This window comes from Ursus arctos, unplaced genomic scaffold (genome assembly GCF_023065955.2).
Source record: "Ursus arctos isolate Adak ecotype North America unplaced genomic scaffold, UrsArc2.0 scaffold_25, whole genome shotgun sequence".
Taxonomy (NCBI): Eukaryota; Metazoa; Chordata; class Mammalia; order Carnivora; family Ursidae; genus Ursus; species Ursus arctos.
Window position 1 is genome coordinate 33,013,526 of NW_026622930.1, and position 20,378 is coordinate 33,033,903.

Here is a 20,378-nt window from a genome sequence, read left to right on the forward strand (position 1 = left end):
AAGCTATTTCAAAAAATAGAAACAGAAGGAAAGCTACCAAACTCATTCTATGAGGCCAATATTACCTTGATCCCCAAACCAGGCAAAGACCCCCTCAAAAAGGAGAATTACAGACCGATTTCCCTAATGAATATGGACGCCAAAATCCTCAACAAGATACTTGCTAATAGAATCCAACAGTTCATTAAAAGGATTATCCATCACGATCAAGTGGGATTCATACCTGGGATGCAAGCGTGGTTCAATATTCGCAAATCAATCAGCGTGATACATCATATCAACAAGAAAAGACTCAAGAACCATATGATCCTCTCAATCGATGCCGAAAAAGCATTTGACAAAATACAGCATCCTTTCCTGATTAAAACCCTTCAGAGTGTAGGAATAGAAGGTACATTTCTCAATCTCATAAAAGCCATCTATGAAAAGCCTACTGCAAATATTATTCTCAATGGAGAAAAGCTGGAAGCCTTTCCCTTAAGATCAGGAACACGACAAGGATGCCCACTCTCGCCACTATTATTCAACATAGTACTAGAAGTCCTTGCAACAGCAATCAGACGACAAAAAGGGATCAAAGGTATTCAAATTGGCAAAGAAGAAGTCAAAATGTCTCTCTTTGCAGATGACATGATACTCTATATGGAAAACCCAAAAGAAGCCACTCCTAAATTATTAGAAGTTATAGAGCAATTCAGTAACGTGGCAGGATACAAAATAAATGCTCAGAAATCAGTTGCATTTCTATACACGAATAACGAGACCGAAGAAAGAGAAATTAGGGAATCCATCCCATTTACAATAGCACCAAAAACCATACGTTACCTTGGAATTAACTTAACCAGAGACGTAAAGGACCTATATTCTAGAAACTATAAATCACTCTTGAAAAACATTGAGGAAGACATAAAAAGATGGAAAGATATTCCATGCTCATGGATCGGAAGAATTAACATAGTTAAAATGTCCATGCTACCCAGAGCAATCTACACTTTCAATGCTATCCCGATCAAAATACCAAGGACATTTTTCAAAGAACTGGAACAAACAGTCCTTAAATTTGTATGGAAACAGAAAAGGCCCCGAATCTCCAAGGAACTGTTGAAAAGGAAAAACAAAGCTGGGGGCATCACAATGCCGGATTTCGAGCTGTACTACAAAGCTGTGATCACAAAGACAGCATGGTACTGGCACAAAAACAGACACATAGACCAATGGAACAGAATAGAGAGCCCAGAAATGGACCCTCGGCTCTTTGGGCAACTAATCTTTGATAAAGCAGGAAAAAACATCCGGTGGGAAAAAGACAATCTCTTCAATAAATGGTGCTGGGAAAATTGGACAGCTACATGCAAAAGAATGAAACTTGACCACTATCTCACACCATACACAAAAATAAACTCCAAATGGATGAAAGACCTCAATGTGAGACAGGAATCTATCAAAATTCTAGAGGAGAACATAGGCAACAACCTCTACGACATCGGCCAAAGCAACCTTTTTCATGACACATCCCCAAAGGCAAGAGAAACAAAAGATAAAATGAATTTATGGGACTTCATCAAGATTAAAAGTTTCTGCACAGCCAAGGAAACAGTCAGAAAAACTAAGAGGCAGCCCACGGAATGGGAGAATATATTTGCAAATGACACTACAGATAAAGGACTGGTATCCAAGATCTACAAAGAACTTCTCAAACTCAATACACGAGAAACAAATAAACAAATCAAAAAATGGGCAGAAGATATGAACAGACACTTTTCCAATGAAGACATACAAATGGCTAACAGACACATGAAAAAATGTTCAAAATCATTAGCCATCAAGGAAATTCAAATCAAAACCACACTGAGATACCACCTTACGCCAGTTAGAATGGCAAAAATAGACAAGGCAAGAAACAACAATTGTTGGAGAGGATGTGGAGAAAGGGGATCCCTCCTACATTGTTGGTGGGAATGCAAGTTGGTACAGCCACTCTGGAAAACAGTGTGGAGGTCCCTTAAAAAGTTAAAAATTGAGCTACCCTATGATCCAGCCATTGCACTACTGGGTATTTACCCCAAAGATACAGACGTAGTGAAGAGAAGGGCCATATGCACCCCAATGTTCATAGCAGCAATGTCCACAATAGCTAAATCGTGGAAGGAGCCGAGATGCCCTTCAACAGATGACTGGATTAAGAAGTTGTGGTCCATATATACAATGGAATATTACTCAGCTATCAGAAAGAACGAGTTCTCAACATTTGCTACAACATGGACAGCACTGGAGGAGATAATGCTAAGTGAAATAAGTCAAGCAGAGAAAGACAACTATCATATGATTTCTCTCATCTATGGAACATAAGAACTAGGATGATCAGTAGGGGAAGAAAGGGATAAAGAAAGGGGGGGGTAATCAGAAGGGGGAGTGAAACATGAGAGACTATGGACTATGAGAAACAAACTGAGGACTTCAGAGGGGAGGGGGGTGGGGGAATGGGATAGACCGGTGATGGGTAGTAAGGAGGGCACGTATTGCATTGTGCACTGGGTGTTATACACAACTAATGAATCATCGAGCCTTACATCGGAAACCGGGGATGTACTGTATGGTGACTAACATAATATAATAAAAAATCATTAAAAAAAATAAATAAATAAAAAATAAAAAAAAATAATAAAAAAAAAAAATAAAATGAAAAAAAAAAAAAAAAAAAAAAAAAAAAGAATTTCAGAGATCACAAGAAAAGGACAAGTATATTTATTACTAATAAATGAGTTTAATAAAATGTTACTTATATTTTCCTTTATCCCAGATCTTAAACCTTAAAATTTCTGCGTAATCTTTATTTTGCACTAAAAATGTTTTCCAGAATAAATAGTGATGCAAAATCTTTTAAAATTATTCACTTTTTTAAGAAAACAAGTTAAATCTGGATGTAATTTCTATTTTGGTGCTTCTCTCCTAACATGAGAACTTTGATCTTCCCTCAGCTGTGCTGATAAAATAAATAACTCTAGTAGGACCTCAGGAGATGAAAGGAAAAAATAGGTTACTAAAACTTATCTTAGGTATAGCACTTTAAAGAGATTCCTTTAAAGCAATCATTGTGAATTAGTGAGCAACGGGAATGAAGCTTACTACTCTCAAGTTTGATGGCATCTATCAATATAGGGAGGACAAATTCCTAATTCAAATGGCTAATTAATTGAAGTCATAATAAAAACTAATGAATATGACTGAAACTTCTGACACCAGGAATTCAAATGAGTTTTAGATGCCAGTGAGAATAAATTAAATTCCTAAACATTTTCAATATTGGTATATAGCTATATGCCCAAGAGGAGAATACCTCATTGTGCTTGCAATAACATTCAAGAAAAACCTCCTGAACATTAGTTATCAATTATCCTCTAGCCATTCTCTACTCTTCCAATATAAAATTAATAACACTGGGTTTAGATAATGCTGTTTATTAACAGCTACCAATGAAATCACTAACTGTCACCAAATGCTCCAGGTTTTAAAATTAAAGAGATCCTTATTGGCATTTAAACTACTACCAGAATCTTTCAGTTGTGATGAGACATTAAAATTACAGAAGACATTCTTATTCCTGAATCACTGAAGCTTAGAAGAAGTGAAAGGATTTCCTTATATATAATTACTCTGCCTTGAACATTTTCTCTGAAGAACTAGGAGAAAATAATAACATTTTGAAATACTAGAAATGCATTTTTTTTGTTAAACGTCTTTTTCCCTCTTTTGGAATTTAAGCTCCTTGAGAACAAGGCCTTATCTTTGTGTTACATCCTCCTGACAAGCTACATAGCACAGAACAAGCCTTTTTAAAATAGGTTCCGAGGGAGAGAATTATTGCAAGTAATGACTTAACTTCTCTCCTATGCATATAGAATAGTACTAGTTTATGTACCACTCTTGGGCAAATTGAGAAGTCCCTCAAATCATTTTCTGTGTTTGATAGCTTAGATGAGAAACCTTGGCTGAGAAAACCTAGACAAAGTATGTAAAATCACCAAAAAATTGTTAACAGATGAAAACATTATCACTTAATGGATTGACAGTCTTCCTTCCTAAACCGATTTTTATTGCATATTTAACTACCTCAGTTTTAAACTCCTTGAAGACAAAGACCAATCCTTCCCAACTTTTGTAACTCTTATAAGGTCTAGGACACTATGGTTTAGAGTTCAATTTAACTCACATTGTGTTTTACCAGTGGATTAAAACACGTACACATGCATACACACATTGCCTAAACCATATCTCCAACTTACTGAATCAGAATCCCTGGGGGTTAGGTCAAAGGAATCTTTTTAGAAAAATCTCTATAGGTAGAAAACTGGGTATCCAGAATTGAGTACCAGTGAATTTAAAATGAACTCCTGTTCCTATTGCTGGTTCCTCTAAACATAACCTAACTGCCTCATCTCAATCTCATTATCTTCATTTAAGCCTTGCCTTTCAAATGCTTCTTTAAAAGTTGGTATATTTTTTTTATTCAATGTCCTTCAGAATCATTTTGCCGTCCTTCAAACATCAATCATCTGTCCAATTTCATTCTCCCTTTCATTCTTAGAATGCAAGGTCTCCCAAATCTCACTTGGTCTTCTGTGTCTTCCTAAAAGTTTATAATTTCTTCTGCTCCTAATACAATATCTTGGACTTAACCATCTTTCATGTTACTTATATAATTCTCCTGAGGTCTTTAATTTCCTCTTAGATAAGAATATTAAAAGCTATGGAGTTTACTTCTAAGTAAATACCCAAAGAATGGAAAGAAAAACAGACCCTTGCACACCAATGCTAATGGCAGCATTATTCAAAATAGCCAAACAATGGAAACAACTTAAGTGTTGTCTATCATCAGACAAATGGATAAACAAATTGTAGTATATACATAAATGGAATATTAGCCTTAAAAAGGAAGGAAATTCTGATATATGCTACCACATGCATGAACCTTGAAAATACTATGTTAAGTGAAATAAGTCAAACACAAAAGGACAAAAATTGTATGATTCTACTAATATGGGGCAAATCTTAGAATAGGCAAATTCTGAGACAGATACTAAAACAGAGGTTACCACGGGGTGGTGGAAAGAGGGATGGGGGAATTACTGTTTAATGGGTACAGAGTTTCTGTTTTGCATGATGAAAAAATTCTGGAAACAGATAGTGGCAATGGTTGTACAAAATGTACTAATGCCACTGAATTGTACACTTAAAACAGTAAATTTTATATTCGGTGTATTTTGCCACAAAAAATAAAAAATAAAAAAGCCACTGAAATGATTTTCTTGACTTTCCTACAGCAGCCTTTTTCTTCATACGAATTTTACCTCTCTTGTTAAAGGAAAAGGAAAAAAAATGTCCATACCCTTTCTCTATATTCCCTAAGTCTATCACTTTTAGCTTTTCCCTTTTCTATTTCATTTTTCATAAAAATAAAATAAAATCTAATATGGATACTCAAAATTTTCCACACTTCAAGCACAATGATGTTGTGGATACATACACACAAAGAACACTTCAAAACTACACACAAAGAACACTTCAAATCTACACAAACACACACGCACGCACACACACACTTTCATACACACATACATACCCCACTTTCAATCTCCTTAGACTCTTGAAATTGTTTGTAAATTTCACCAAAATTCTTCTCCACTTCTTGTTTGATGTTGTTTTTCATTTAAATATAAGTAAATAAGACATCAAGCTTCAACCAAATAATTTTGTATTCCAAGTTCTTTTTAGATGTCAAGTACTTAGCAAATAATGGGAAAATGTCAATTTAAAGTTTACCCACACACAAGAAAATATAGTCTAAAAGGAGGGAAAGATAAATACTTCAAAGGGATCTCTAAAGAACTGATATTACATAAATTATGGGGTGGCTGAGAAATGATATTCTCAAAGGAAAAATGGAGCAGGGTGGAAAGCTACTTTAATCTAATCACAAAGAACTATAGCTAAATGTATTATTTTTTGAGATGATACTTTAAGTTTTAAAAAATTCTTCCAGTCTTACTAAAAAGGATAAAATTAATAGGAGTAACTCATCCTCATGAAACCCTGGAACTTTGAAAATAAATTAGGAAATAAACTTAATATATGGAAAATCACTGTAAGATCCCATATACAAGAAACAAAAGTACATAATATATGATATGAAAGGTCAACTGAAGCAAAGATGATATATTATTTGAAAAAAAATCTATTGCTAAATAAGGTAAGAACGTGGAGTTGTATAAAAAAACAGAAAGGATGGGTGATAGTTTGAAAGTCAGTTTACAAGTAAACTGGACTGGACTATTAAATAGTGAAGCATTTTCCTATTTCTAAAATATGTTTGGACAATACGTAGGCAAAACTTTTCTTGGAAATAAATCTGATCAGGGTTACAAGACAACAGAGGAACAATGCCAGTGATTTACCAGATGCAGAAAAGTATAAAGGAGGCAACAGAAGCCGATCAGCAAGTTGCAAGGCTGAGTACAGAGGAGATGAATGCAATGTCCCAAGTTAATTAATGAAGCAGCCATGTGTAGCAAATAGGTAAAGGAGACAGTAGTCAAGCAAACTCAGTTAGCAATCCAACTTAGTGGCATAAGACAAGTGGAGATAGGTAAGTGCTAAACAATATGAACCTACTTATAATATTACAGGCATAGATTGGGCAGGGCAAGATCAAGCAGGCAGGTGGCATAGCACTTGGAAGGCCATGATACAGAATGGTAGGAGAGCAGATAAACAGTGCTGGGTAGTCTAAAATGCTAAAATTGCAGATGGATATGGCAGTATCAGGCCATTTGCTGATAGACAAAGTACCAGTAAGTGAAGAATGCAAATCATTCAGCAGATGCGTAAAGTGGGGCAAAAAGTAGAGGCAAAACTCAAAGGCAGTCAAAGCAGTAAGACAGAACAGCAGAAAAGCAATGATAGATCATCAGAAGCAGTTGTGTAGGGTAGGAAAAAGCTGTCAGCAGGGGAACAAAAACACCATTCAGGAAAAGATGAAATCGAGAATAAAGCAGTCTCCTGAATTGGGTTTCTTCCATCTAGGAAACAGTCATCAATAAACTGCATATGTGAATCCACAAGAGAATAGCACACAAATGGAAATAGCAGATGAATCTGAACTCTATTGCCCAGGGATACAGAATGATCCTAGAACATAGATACGTAACAATCCACAAGGAAATTTAAATGGATAGGAAAAATGGGTCCAAGCAATCTTTATGATGATAAAAGAAAAAAACAAAACAAAAAACCAAAACACTAAAAAGTATTAATCTGGAAATGATTGGCTGGGATTGAAGTCTTCGCTTACCCCTTTCTGGAGCCCACAAAATGGGAATGTTGGGAATTTCTGCAGCAGAAAAACAGAAGAGAAAAGGGATTTCTGACTCCCAGTTTGAGGAAAGCAGGTCAAATTTAGGGCTGTATGAACTGGTTCAGGGAAATAAGAACCAGCCTGAACCTTCTCCATTCCTCAGAATCAAGCAATTTCTGAGATTTGGGAAAGGTTTAGGAAGCCCTCACCCCATCATTTCCCACAACCTCCCCTTTCACACTTACCTCCAGTGCAAACAGTTTCCAGCAAGGAGGTACTTGGGAAAATTCACTCCCATGTTTATACCATGGCAAAATTTGAGGATGGCCAACTAATGGTACTTCCTGTGTAGGTCAGGTTTCTGATTCAGTGGGATCCCTGCTATTTGTGAGTGAGCAGAGGGGATAGGTTACTAGAAACTACCTACCTCTTTGAAAGTGGATGAGGAAAAAAAACAAGGGCAGAAATACCAATAAATAAATAGTAATACTAGTAAATACCTTGGTGATCTCATCAATTATCACGGATTTTAAATCCATTGAGATGCTGATGACTTTAACAAAAGTATCTCCAGCCTTCTCTTCTGAACTCCAGATGCATCTAATTGCTAACTTAACATCTCCACTTGGATATTTAAAAGTAGTTTGTTTCCATGACCAAATTAAAACCGATCTTCCTCGTCAAACCTACCCTTCCCACAGTCTTCTCCATTTCAGTAAATGGCAACTCCATCTTTCCAATTGCCCAAGTCAAAATCCTGGGTCTTATACTTTACTTCTCTCTTTCTCTTATTTCATCTCTTACCTCTATCTTCAAAACATATAAATAATGTATTTCTCACTACCTTCACCTCTATCATTGGTCTAAGTCACTATCATTTTTCACCTGGATTATTTCAATAGCCTCTTAAATTGTTTCCCGATTAAAATCTAAGTCAAATCATGTAGTGCCTCTGCTCAAAACTCTCCATTATACTAAGGGTGACATACAGGGTTCTACATGATCCATGGCTTGCTCCCTTTCCTCCTTTATGCCTTTGCTCAAATGTCATCTTATCATATAGCCTCCCTTGATGGCCTTTTAAAAATTACAACTCTGCTTTCTGCCTGCACTATCTATTCACTTTCCCTGGTTTATTTTTATCCACAGTACTTATCACCATCTCTAATACTATACATTTTACTTGTTTAACTTATATTTGTCACCCACTAAAATGTAAATTTCATAAAGGCAGGGACTTTTGACTTCTTTGTTGCTATATCCACGGCATCTTGAACAATGCCTGGCATATATACAGCAGGCACTCAAGATATATTTGAATCTATGAAATGTTAATTTCTTGTGGTGCATCACCTTTCTCTGTCTTAAATTCTCAGAGCATTCTTCTGAAAGCTCACATGCTATGAGCCTTTGGTTAACAGAGGAGATACTAGTACGCTATAAGGTAGGAATATTCTAAAATAGGAGTTGGCAAATCATAGCCAAGGGGACAAAACCTGTCTGCAGCCTTTTTTTTTGCATCACCTTCAATCTAAGAGAGATCTTTAAATTTTTAAATGATTAAAAAAACCAAGAGAAGAATAATATTTCATGATGTGAAAATTATATGAAATCCAATTTCAGTATCCATATATAAATTTATATTGGGGCACATGAGGCTCTTTCATTTATATCATCTTATGTTGGCTTGTGCCACAGGGCTGGCAGAGTTGAGTGGTTATGATAGAGAGTACAGAACCCACAAAGCCTAAAGTATTTATTGTCTGGACCTCTAAAGAATAAGTTTGCTGACCCCTGTCCAAAGATATTTTATACTTAGAAGGCAAAGAGTAATACCTAAAGTTTGAGCAGTAATAAACTAGAGCATTACTGTTAATACTGTTGCTGCTGCTGCCCAAGATACACCTAGGAGGGAAGATGCATTTATACTAGGATTTGCTTTCAGTATATATAAAAGTAGCCTTCTTATTCCTCTAAATGTTTTTTAATACTGGTGGTGATATTCATTCATCTATCAACCCTACAAAAGCAGCCTCATCTTAAGGGATAGGGTACGGCATAGGTAAAGGTAAGTCTTAAAAATGGTAAAAAGGAAGGGAATGAGAAAGTAAACAAGGCCCACAGAGTCCATATTGAAGTATCACATAGTTAACCAATACCCTATTAAACATACCCTGTTCAACAACAGTGGGAAATTGGCATAATGTGAATCTCTTTTGAACCTCATCAATGGGGTTATATACTAAACTGACCTCATTATAATGGGGTCTCCTAAATGACTGTAGTCTTGAATCACCACAAGCAAGAGACACATTATAATAAGACTCCACTATATTTATACAATATTCAAAACAAATAGTTATTTTCTCATTGGTTCAAATACCTAAATTTTATAGAGAAATATTTTAAATTTGAAAAACCCTATTCAAAATCACCTCATAATCACCTGATTTATCTTTCCTTATATAAAGTTTCACCTTAAGGATTAAGATATGTAAGTATATCATATGCTACAATCAAACTTATGGAAAGGGGTGGAGAAGGTAAGGGGGAAACACTTAAATTATCTTAATGACACCCAGCACTATAATGCTATCTTTAATCTTCATAAAGAAATATAATTTATGTCCTCTTACATCAATTTGTCCTTGCAGCACAATCAACTCCTTCTCTTACACTGTTACCTTGACCTTTGGTATCTTTGTGAAACTGACAGCAGTTCATTTTTAAACTCTGTACTTGCAACAGCTTTACTGCTTCTTTCTTCTCAGCATTTTTAAAAGGAATCTTCCTGTAAATTGTCACCTGTTCAGTCGACTATTAATGATTATCTAAAATGGTTACTCCCTTCATTGGGCATTTGTCCTCTACTCTTCAATATCAGCCATGCTCTTTCCAAGTTACAATATGAGAAAATAATATGGGTAAAATTATTAGAATCATTCAAAATAGTTTATTTTGTTATCTGAATCTACTTTCTGACTTCCTATCAGTTTCTTTTTGTGGTAGGCAATAACATAAAGTCACAAATATTCTGCTCTTCTACAATGGTATTCTAAAAAGCTCAGAGGACTTGATAGGTATAAATCCATTTGCTGTCATCCTTTTAATTTTGTGTGAAAAGCAACATTAAGTCCATTTTATAGATGGAGGTCTAATATAGAGAGATGAATTCACATTCTTGATTCTAGATGATGAAGAAAGGGATATCCTAAAAACTTCATTCCTATAACTATATCTTTAGACAAATATGCTTTTGGCATTTTATATTTGTAAAATATTTAATGATATTTTGTTGTCATTGTCTTAGTATATATTTTGTAAAACCGAAGTATTCTGGCATGCCAGCCTCTGCCCATTTTATGAGAGTAGGCTTGTAAGAATGGGCTGGAAAGATGATTTCAAGATATTATCACTTGATAAATTCAAGGTAAAAATCAACATTTAGCATGTCATCTCTACTTCTTTGTCCTTTCCCACAGCTATACCATTGTATACTTTAGGTTCTATCCTACTGGATTTTTTTCCCTAGAGAAAATTCTTTCAATATTTTTTCAACCATTATCTACTTATTTTTAAGCTAAAGCTCCATTTTTATTTAGTTAATAATAGCAAATATTTATACAGTAAATATTTATATAGCAAATAAATACTTTTTTTAGTGTTATACTTATGTTAATTCACATAGTTTAACTACCCTATGAGGTAAGTATTCTTACTCTTTCTATTTTACACATAAGAAAACTGAGGTATAGCAAGTTAAGGAAGTTATATAAGGTCACTAGTAAAAGGTAGATCTAGGATTCAAACCCAAGTAGTCTGTGCTCTTAAACACTATGTTATGCTGCCTCACAAATGGTTTATATGGGCAATACTACTTCTCTAGTAAGAGTTCTAAATAGATACGGAATTTACCATAATAAGCATATTTGTAATTATTTGTATGTTTACTGATAATGACCATCTTAAAGACCCCCAAAAGCTGAGTACGTATTCTGATACAGAGTAGGCATACAATTAAGAAACATAATTAAGAGAATGAAGACAGTATTTTATATATGGGTTCTTCTTACATGAAATTTTTGGTTTTGCGTTATGTTCAAAATTCTAAAATTCTGACCTTGAGGAACAATGTACCTTTCCCTTTTTATTCTTACAATGTGGAATAGGAGCCTTTTAACATGATAGTTTATAATTTATCTAAATGATTGAATTTTGTATCTTTTCCTTTCCCCTGGTACAATTATACCAAGGAGGTTTTTTTTTAAATGCATAAATAAAATAGAGGTTGAATATCTTGGGAAATTCTCTGTCTGGTGGAAAAAAATGAATGCAAAAAAATACAAAAGTAAGTGGATGTAAGGGGAAAATGTAATACTTGTCTTCAAATATTAGGAGAACTATCACGTAAAAAAGAAATTTACATTCTTTTGTACAGTGCAAAGAAGAATTAAAACCATGGGGTAGAAATGATAAGGTGCCAGGTTTCAGTTTGATATGTTTGGACTTTCAAACAGAGTTGAAAAAGCAACAAACTCCCAGATGGAAGATGTAGCAATTGAGATGTTTAGACAAAGGTTGGGAATGATGAAAAGGGTATGCTAGGCCTTTGAATTCTCTTCAAACTCTGAGATACTGTGATTTCTCTATTTTTTATATAGTTTGTAATTTTATATAAAACACTAAGCTAACTTGAGATACATCACTGACAAAATCTATGATGAGAAAATGTTTCCAAACAACAAATCAAAAAACCGGAACTTGATGCTTCACAGCAATTTCAGTTTTATCTACAAATAATGGTGTTATCAGATAGTCACTAGGTCTGTAGATTAAATCAGGACTTAAAAACAAAACAAAAAACATTTTTAAAAAATCTTCAAAAAGAATGAAAGTTAGTCCTACTAAAAAATGAGTTGATGCAGTATTTGAATAAATGACATCTCAAAAACTATCTACTTTTAGAGAGCCTTGATGGCATGATTTTACTGTGTGTACTGGTTGATAGTAGACTTAGACTTAAGAATTCTGGCTTCTAAGGAATCTCAGAATAAGGACAGTTGCTGTTTTTCATCTCTACAGATGGTGCTACTCTAGATGCTCTAAGAAAGAGATTAAAATAACAGGTCTAGTTTATTCATTTGTCTATGTAAAATGAATACTCTGCTCTAGCCAGGAAGATTTTCTTAATTTTATCTTTCTCTGTAGCTTGATCATACTTCCTTACTCCCATTAGTAATGTCCTTCCCCTTCTCTCCTAATCTGAATCTATCTCTCTTCTTCAATTTTAGCTTTACTACTACCTGTCCAAAATTTTTGCTGATTAATTTTGAAGTACTGATTAATTACAATTAGAATTAATTAATTTTAGCTTTCTCTTAATCTTTCTCTTTAAAGAAATCTTTTGGCTGCACATTTCTGATATTAGGTTTATACAGTCTTGATTTGTCAGGTGACTGTTTTAGGAGTACATGTACTTTAGCACTCACTCAATGAAGCCCAACATGCTTGACAAATACTTCTTAAACTGAACAAAAACTATAATTGATGTTTTTAGCAATCTGGTAGCTCATAAATGTGCCTACACTCTAAAACATATGCTGTTTTTAATGGATAATGCAAAATAATTATAAACCCCAGTTATAAAGTGGGTTACTATGGAAAAGCTACCCTGAATTTCATATATCTCAGCTCAGTCAAGCCATATTCCAAGAACTTTAAACTACAGAAGAATTAGAGAACTAAAACAAAATAAATAGGCTCAGGTAGGATATCAAGAGGTAGTTAATGCAACTGCACTAATAATCCACATTCCTCGTATCATATACACTATAGAAATTCTTTATCTTGTTCCTTTGCCCCATGCCTGAAAGTAGTAGTAGGGAAATGTTGGCTTACATCTTTATTTTTTAGACTATCCAACAAGGTATGATAGTAGCTAACAACAGATACCAGAAGTACAAGGGGTAGTAGCAGAAATATTTGGGGCTGCCACATCTTATTAGAGGTTATAGGTAACATAATTAAATGAGGAAGGAAAGGTAAAGAAAAAAATGAACATTTACCAAACATCTACAAAAGTGCCAGGCATTATACTAGATTGTTTTACATGCATTATTGTCACTTACTAGTTTGGATAACCTTGGGCAAGTCAATTAGTTGATCTGTGTCTCAGTTTCTCCATCTTTAAAATAGATATAAAATAGTACCTGCCTCATATGGTTGTTTTGAAGACTAAATGAATTAACATATGCTTAAAACAGCTGCTGACACATAGTAAAGTGCTATATATAAGTGTTAGTTATTATTACTGGCTACCCTTATAATCTCAATCACTAGAAACAACAACCCTAAGAGGTAGGCATTACCAAATTTAGCAAATGAGAAATATGAAGTTGGAACAGGTTAATTTGCCTTAATTTCATACTTAGTGGTAGAGTTGAGATTCAGATTTATGTCTGACTCTATATTGTTAGTGTTTCCACTATATCATATTGTATCTCAACATGTTTAGACAAAGGTAAGACACAGAAACATATTTCTTATGTCCAGAACTATTTCATAAAAATTCAAGGAAGAGCTTAAGATGGCATAAAATGGGGGCGCCTGGGTGGCGCAGTTGTTAAGTGTGTGCCTTCAGCTCAGGGCGTGATCCCGGCGTTATGGGATTGAGCCCCACATCAGGCTCCTCCGCTAGGAGCCTGCTTCTTCCTCTCCCACTCCCCCTGCTTGTGTTCCCTCTCTCGCTGGCTGTCTCTCTGTCAAATAAATAAATAAAATCTTTAAAAAAAAAAAAAAGATGGCATAGAATGTAAACTTCTCTGACCATAGAAGAGTGATGTATTTTAGTCGATCTAACTTAAAATACTTCAGTTACAAGGGTTTCTGATATCCTGCTTTATCAATTTCATGCTGTTGTTATTCTATTTATAAACAATTTTAAGATACTCAAAATCCTAGTTCAATATGGTTATATTTAGCTTTACCATGTATAACAGGTATTAGTAAAAAAAAAAATCCTAGTACTATAAAATAAATATTTATAGAGTTTTAGACTATTAGTATAGGATATTTTTCCAGGGAAATAAAGTTATTGGAAGAATATTATATATACTTGAAAACAACTACATTAATTCAAATGACCTATGTCAATGATTAAATTTTCTTTCAAAAACAGAAATTGTTACAAATGATGTTTTACTATGCTTCTGCTATAATACAGGAGTTTTTGATTGTCAAAATGCCCAATGTTAACTTTTAGGTGAAGCTGTTAAATGTTCTCACTGATTTTCATGAGTCACAAATTGAGAATCATTAAAGTATAGTCAGTAACTCTGACCTAATAATAGGTCAAGAATGTCTCCTACATTTTACTTACACAGTATTCTTGCTTTGAAGCACTATAATTATGGAAAAAATGGCTAATGACTGCATAAAACGACCCCTGGCTTACAGTACACTCACACCTAAAATGATGAAATATATAAATTGTGACAAATTGATTATAAAACAAATTTTACAAAATAAACAATTTTTTTGATATTTTTGTGAAAAAATTTCTAATAACCTAAGTGGCAAATATTTACAAAATGGCTTAAATAGTAATCTGTTCCAAAGAAATGTAAATATTATAGGCTATAAACAGAATATGTCTTCTAGAATTCATAATCCTAGAAATTCATCCTTTGTACCAATTTTTGAGTATTCTATCCTTTTAGCATTGGTCATTTTGTAAGATGCCTGTTCACTTCCATAATGAACCTACTCCTGTGGCTACAACAGCAGAGTTAAATAGCTGCAACCAAAAGCCTGAAAAAACTAAAGTATTTACCATCTGACCTTTTGCAGAAAAAGTTTGTAGACCCCTGGTCTATTGAATGACAATGTCATCTTTACTCACATTCTTTATTCACTTTTTAAAAATTGATTTTTACCTTTTTTTCTTTAGTAATCTGAAATGTGTTGGGTTTCATTTCTTAAATGCTTAATTTCAGAAGGAGCAAAGAAAATACACTTTCCTGCTATAATGAAGTGTATTGCCACGCTATCTCAATAGATAATACAGCATAACAAAAGTAAAAGATTCCTAATTCTAAATAATATATAAAACTTTCAACTTTTAAAATTGATCAAACTAATGAATTTGTTATGCATTAAGTAAAATCTCACTCTTCAAAATTTTTGAACTGCTGTTCTTAGCAATACCTCCTAACAAAAGTGTCCTGATATAATTGGTCAGAATAAAATAATCAAACAAAAGGAAGAATAGCAAAAATTTTAGGAAACTATAGATTTTCATATAAGGGATATTCATTTAAAAGGAAAAGTTTTAGTTGCAACTGTTTAACTCTGCTGTTGTAGCTATAGGCATTACATAAATGAATGACTGTAGCTGTGTTTCAATAAAACTTCATTTATGGGCACTGAAATTTAAACTTCAAATAATTTTTATGTGCCACAAAGTATTATTCTCCTTTTGATTTTTTTTCAGCCATTTAAAAAAATACAAAATCTATTCTTAGCTCATAAGCCACACCAACACCAACAAAAAGACGGGCCGGATTTGGCCTATAGGCCTTGTTTGCCAACTCCCAAAACAAATGAAGAGTTTCTTGTAAATAGGGACCACGTCTTATTAATGTTTTAACTCCAGCACCCAACACGGCATGGGATACATGTTAAGGATTAAAAATGAAAAGCTTGATGAATGAATGAATGGATGAGAACCAAGATGTATGCTGGGCTTCTATTTAACTCTTTAGTTTATGATCAATATAAAATATTAGTATACAACCCTTTATTCTGATGTAGCCTAATAATCTAAAAATGCTTAAAGTTATTTTTACCTTCTATATATCAAATAATTTAATATTTTCAAATTTACCATAACATAAAACATTTCTTTGTAATTATATATACATTTTTAAATGCTTCTTGATCTTTTAGTCTCTTCTAGAATTTATGTCTAAAAGGTTTTCACTTTGCCTCACTTATAAGCCCCTAATTTTACTTTTTAAGAATAATAAGATTCTTTATGTAATAATACCTATTTTGGACATATATTGTTTTTAACTGATAATGAGACACGAAGAAATAATACTTTGTATAGCAATGAATTCTTATGTTCTATAGAATTTTATAATTACTAGCATTTCACCAGTGACAGCAGATTATTCAATCTTTGTCAGATCAGAGAAAATAAAATCTACTCTTTTTTTAAAACAATTATTTATTTTAAGTAATCTCTATGCCCAATGTGGGGCTCAAACACATAACTGCAGATTAAGAGTCAAACAAACACTACTCCAACTGAGCCAGTCAGGAACCCTGAATATAAAATCTATTCTTAAAAAATAAAGCTTCTTATATCAAAATAAAACTCTGAAAAGTTGAAGGGAATAGATTATTATGCTATTATATATAAGTTTTGATAGTATCTCATATTTAGAGGCAGGGAGCAGGCTAGCAGACATGCAAATATCAGATGAACCATATCTAAGACACAGAGCCCAAAAATAGAAACAATTTCATAATTTAGGGAAATCGATTCTGAATGCCTTATTTCTATTAAAAAGAAAAAAGGAAACAAGATATGCTTTACTGAATTTGCTGTTCTATTTTTCTTTTTAACAGACCTGGGAACAAACCCAAGTTAATTAAACTTTTAATTTTCTCTAGAGTTCATACTCATTGACATCAAGTTTAGATAGCTTTATTTCATTCATCGTATTTATTGTTTCCTCCATTTTTTTCCTAACAACACACACATTCCACAAACAATTGTCCTTTGTGTTTGTAGATTAGACTAATTACTGTCAATTATTGACTGTAAAATATTAGTACCTTACTGGAGAAGTTTTTTATTATTTTACCTTAATATTTAATATTTATATTTTCTATAACTTGACTATTTAAAAATTTTTGCAACTCTAAGTTACATATAGCTAAATGTAGTCTAGAAATAGTTTCTTCTCTTTTTAGGCACAACTATCTAAGGCAAGCAAGTTAAAGACAAATAACTGTATTATAACAGAACCCAAATTATATTTCTGGATTCCTAGCAGACATCCCAGTGTTATATTTTGGATATGAGAAGAATGACAAGTATTTAAATGTGTAGAGAAGATGGGAAATCTGTAGAGTTATTTTTGGTTGGCCCTACATTACTTTTATGTTTGTTTATTTTTCAAAGGCTTAACAGTCCTATGGACTTTTGCTGTAGATAATCATATCCTATATATTTATATATGATATGAACCAAAGTAAATCTATTAAAAATCAAGATATTTACAATCGGTAAGTCACCCATTCTCAAAAAAAAGATATTAAGAAGGACCTATTTACGTATATTTTAAACTCATTTAAAGAAAACACCTGAATACAACTCTACCCAGGTAGTTGCTGTAGGCATATTTAAATGTAAGAATTTAAGAGCACCTCTAAGGTTTTAAGGTAACTGAAATACTTCATTTAAGAATAAAAGGCTTCTTAATTTCTGACATAATGAAACATAAATGGTCAGGGAAAGAGACTCTTATCAACTAATGGTACTAAAAAAAAGTGGATGGGATAAGCAGATATTAAAATGGCAGAAATTTAAGACCTCTGATTTACATTAAGATGAAAAAGATAAAATATGAAACTTACTACGTCAAAATTTAAAAAATAAAAGATTGTAAAGATTTCATGGATATACATTAAATCTACTTACTATAAGACTGTTTTTGTCCATTTAGTAGTTACATACCAAAAAAAAAAAATACTACCAAATTCGTTCACTTAGTATTTATGCAGCAACTAATAGAAAAAAAAATTTAACCCTTATTAGTTAACCCTTGCATATAGCACTTACTAAAATGCCAGAAATAGTCCTCATTGAATCCCACAGCTATCCTTGTACATAGGTACTTTTGTTTACCTCATTTCATAGGAAACTGAAGCACAGATGGGGTTCAATAATTAGCCTATGGTCACTTTGTTAATAAGTAGCAGAGCTAAAATTCAAAGGTTCAAATTTTCAACCTAGCATTTTGGTATTAACTTGATATACCACAGAATACAAAATACTTAACTGTGTGTAGGAAGTATTCTCCCCCAATTAAAAATAATGTTATCTGGTTATAAATGAATTCCATAGTAACTTATTTTCTGATATAAAAAGAAATAATATGAAAACATTAAATCATCACAGAAAAAATAGGGACATATAAAGCCAAGGTCATTTACTTCAAATATTTAACACAATGACCAAACCCCAAAAATCAATGTCTTCACATATGTAAGCAATTTTCTTACAAACAAAACACAAACACACCTCTACAAGAGATGACTTCCCTCCAATTGTACTTTTTAAGTTAGTCTCACAGTCTAAAACAAATGTAAAAACTGGCCAAAGGACCATTCCTCCTTAACACCCAGAAGCTTATTATGTAAGAATGACTTCTTTTTTGAGCAATTGAAGTTAACACTTTCCCAATACAACTCTATTCTGATTGCTTTAAAAACAAATTAATTTATAAGTCTAATTATAATAATATAATTTAAAAATAATATGATATAATTAAAATAAAATAATATAATTATAATTTTTTAATGTTTTTTTATTATATTATGTTAGTCACCATACAGTACATCGCTGGTTTTTTATGTAAAGTTCGATGATTCATTAGTTGCGTATAACACCCAGTGCACCATGCAATATGTGCCCTCCTTACTACCCATCACCAGCCTATCCCATTCCCCCACACCCCTCTCCTCTGAGAGACTATGGACTCTGAGATATAATCATAATTTTTACATAGAAGAAAGAAAATATTTTACAATTTGTTAAAAAAAATTTCCATTTCATGTACTAGAACTGTGGTTTTCAAAGTTTGAAAGTATGGTCTATGGGCCAGCAAAATCTGCATCACCTGGGACCTTGTTTGAAACACAAATTCTTAGGACCCACTGCAGATTTACCGAATCAGAAACTCTGTGGGTAGGTCCAACAATCTGTTTTAACAAGTCCTTAGTTTGATTGTGGTGCAGGCTAAAGTTTGAAAACTACTATGATAGAGTAAGGTGTACAGTAAATATTTAATAGATGGAGAGCAGAAGTGTCTTGTGTTAATAAAGTAGTTAGATACAATTATGTATTGGTTTGAAAATAGAAAGACAAATAAGTTGAAATTCAGACAGCAAACACTTTTTTGGGAGGTAAAGGAAACAATATGACAAGTGGTAATATAAGTTTGCATGTGACTCTGACGTTTATGGATTCCTTAAAAAAAAAAAAAAAAAAGACTCTTTCCCCTGTATCCCTGATTACTGCCTACTCTTCATTCTCTCCCTAATTTTTCTTCTTATGCAAAGGTTTAAGGTGATTCTTGTGGCATAAAGCCTAGACATTAATTCTGCTTTTTGGCTTATTAAATTCTGCATTTAAATTCACATTAGAATTATGGACTTTGTAATCCTTTCTCTTCAAAAGTACTGTAAATTTGGTATATATATTCTATCACAGTCAATTTCCTGTGCTTTAAGACCAATGACAGAAAACAGAAATCAGATACATTTTGAATTACATTAACAAAGTACATCAGACCAGATGCCATGCTAAGAGTTAGAGTTCTGCTATCACCTCCTTTGGCAACATGCCTGAAGTTTAGCTAATATCACAGACCACTGAACAAAAAAGCAAATTACCTTCTGGACCAGTTCAATCTTCCTCATTTTATATCATGTGTATAAGTCCAAAGAAAAGAAATCAAGAAATATTTTTTATTTAACAGTTCTTCCACAGCAAAGTTTTTACATTCTTAGAACCACAAGTCTCTTGTTCTGTCTAGCAAAATTATAAAAATAATATAAAACATAGTAAAAAAGATTAAAAATAACATGAATAGCCTACTTCTTGAATATGAGAAAGGCACATACTATCTCACCTCTGGAGTGACATCTCGTGGTGCAAACCCTGTTCCTCCAGTTGTTAATATCAAGTTAAGTTCCTTTTCATCACACCAATCTATCAGGGTTTCCTGAAAGA

General features: G+C 33.1%; 1 protein-coding gene across 29 annotated transcripts in view; it reads right to left on the bottom strand.

The window, feature by feature from the left end:
- The window catches only part of GPHN (gephyrin), a 603,331-nt gene that overhangs the window by 291,468 nt on the left and 291,485 nt on the right, over positions 1-20,378 (bottom strand). For 17 of the 29 annotated variants that reach the window (XM_048219795.2, XM_048219804.2, XM_048219802.2 and 14 more), the window contains one exon: positions 20,278-20,370. In XM_048219795.2, the coding sequence (XP_048075752.1) occupies positions 20,278-20,370 (93 nt within the window). Of the gene's footprint in view, positions 1-7,348; positions 7,388-20,277; positions 20,371-20,378 lie in introns of all 29 variants that reach the window. The other 12 variants (XM_048219788.2, XM_048219801.2, XM_048219796.2 and 9 more) reach the window with 1 other exon arrangement.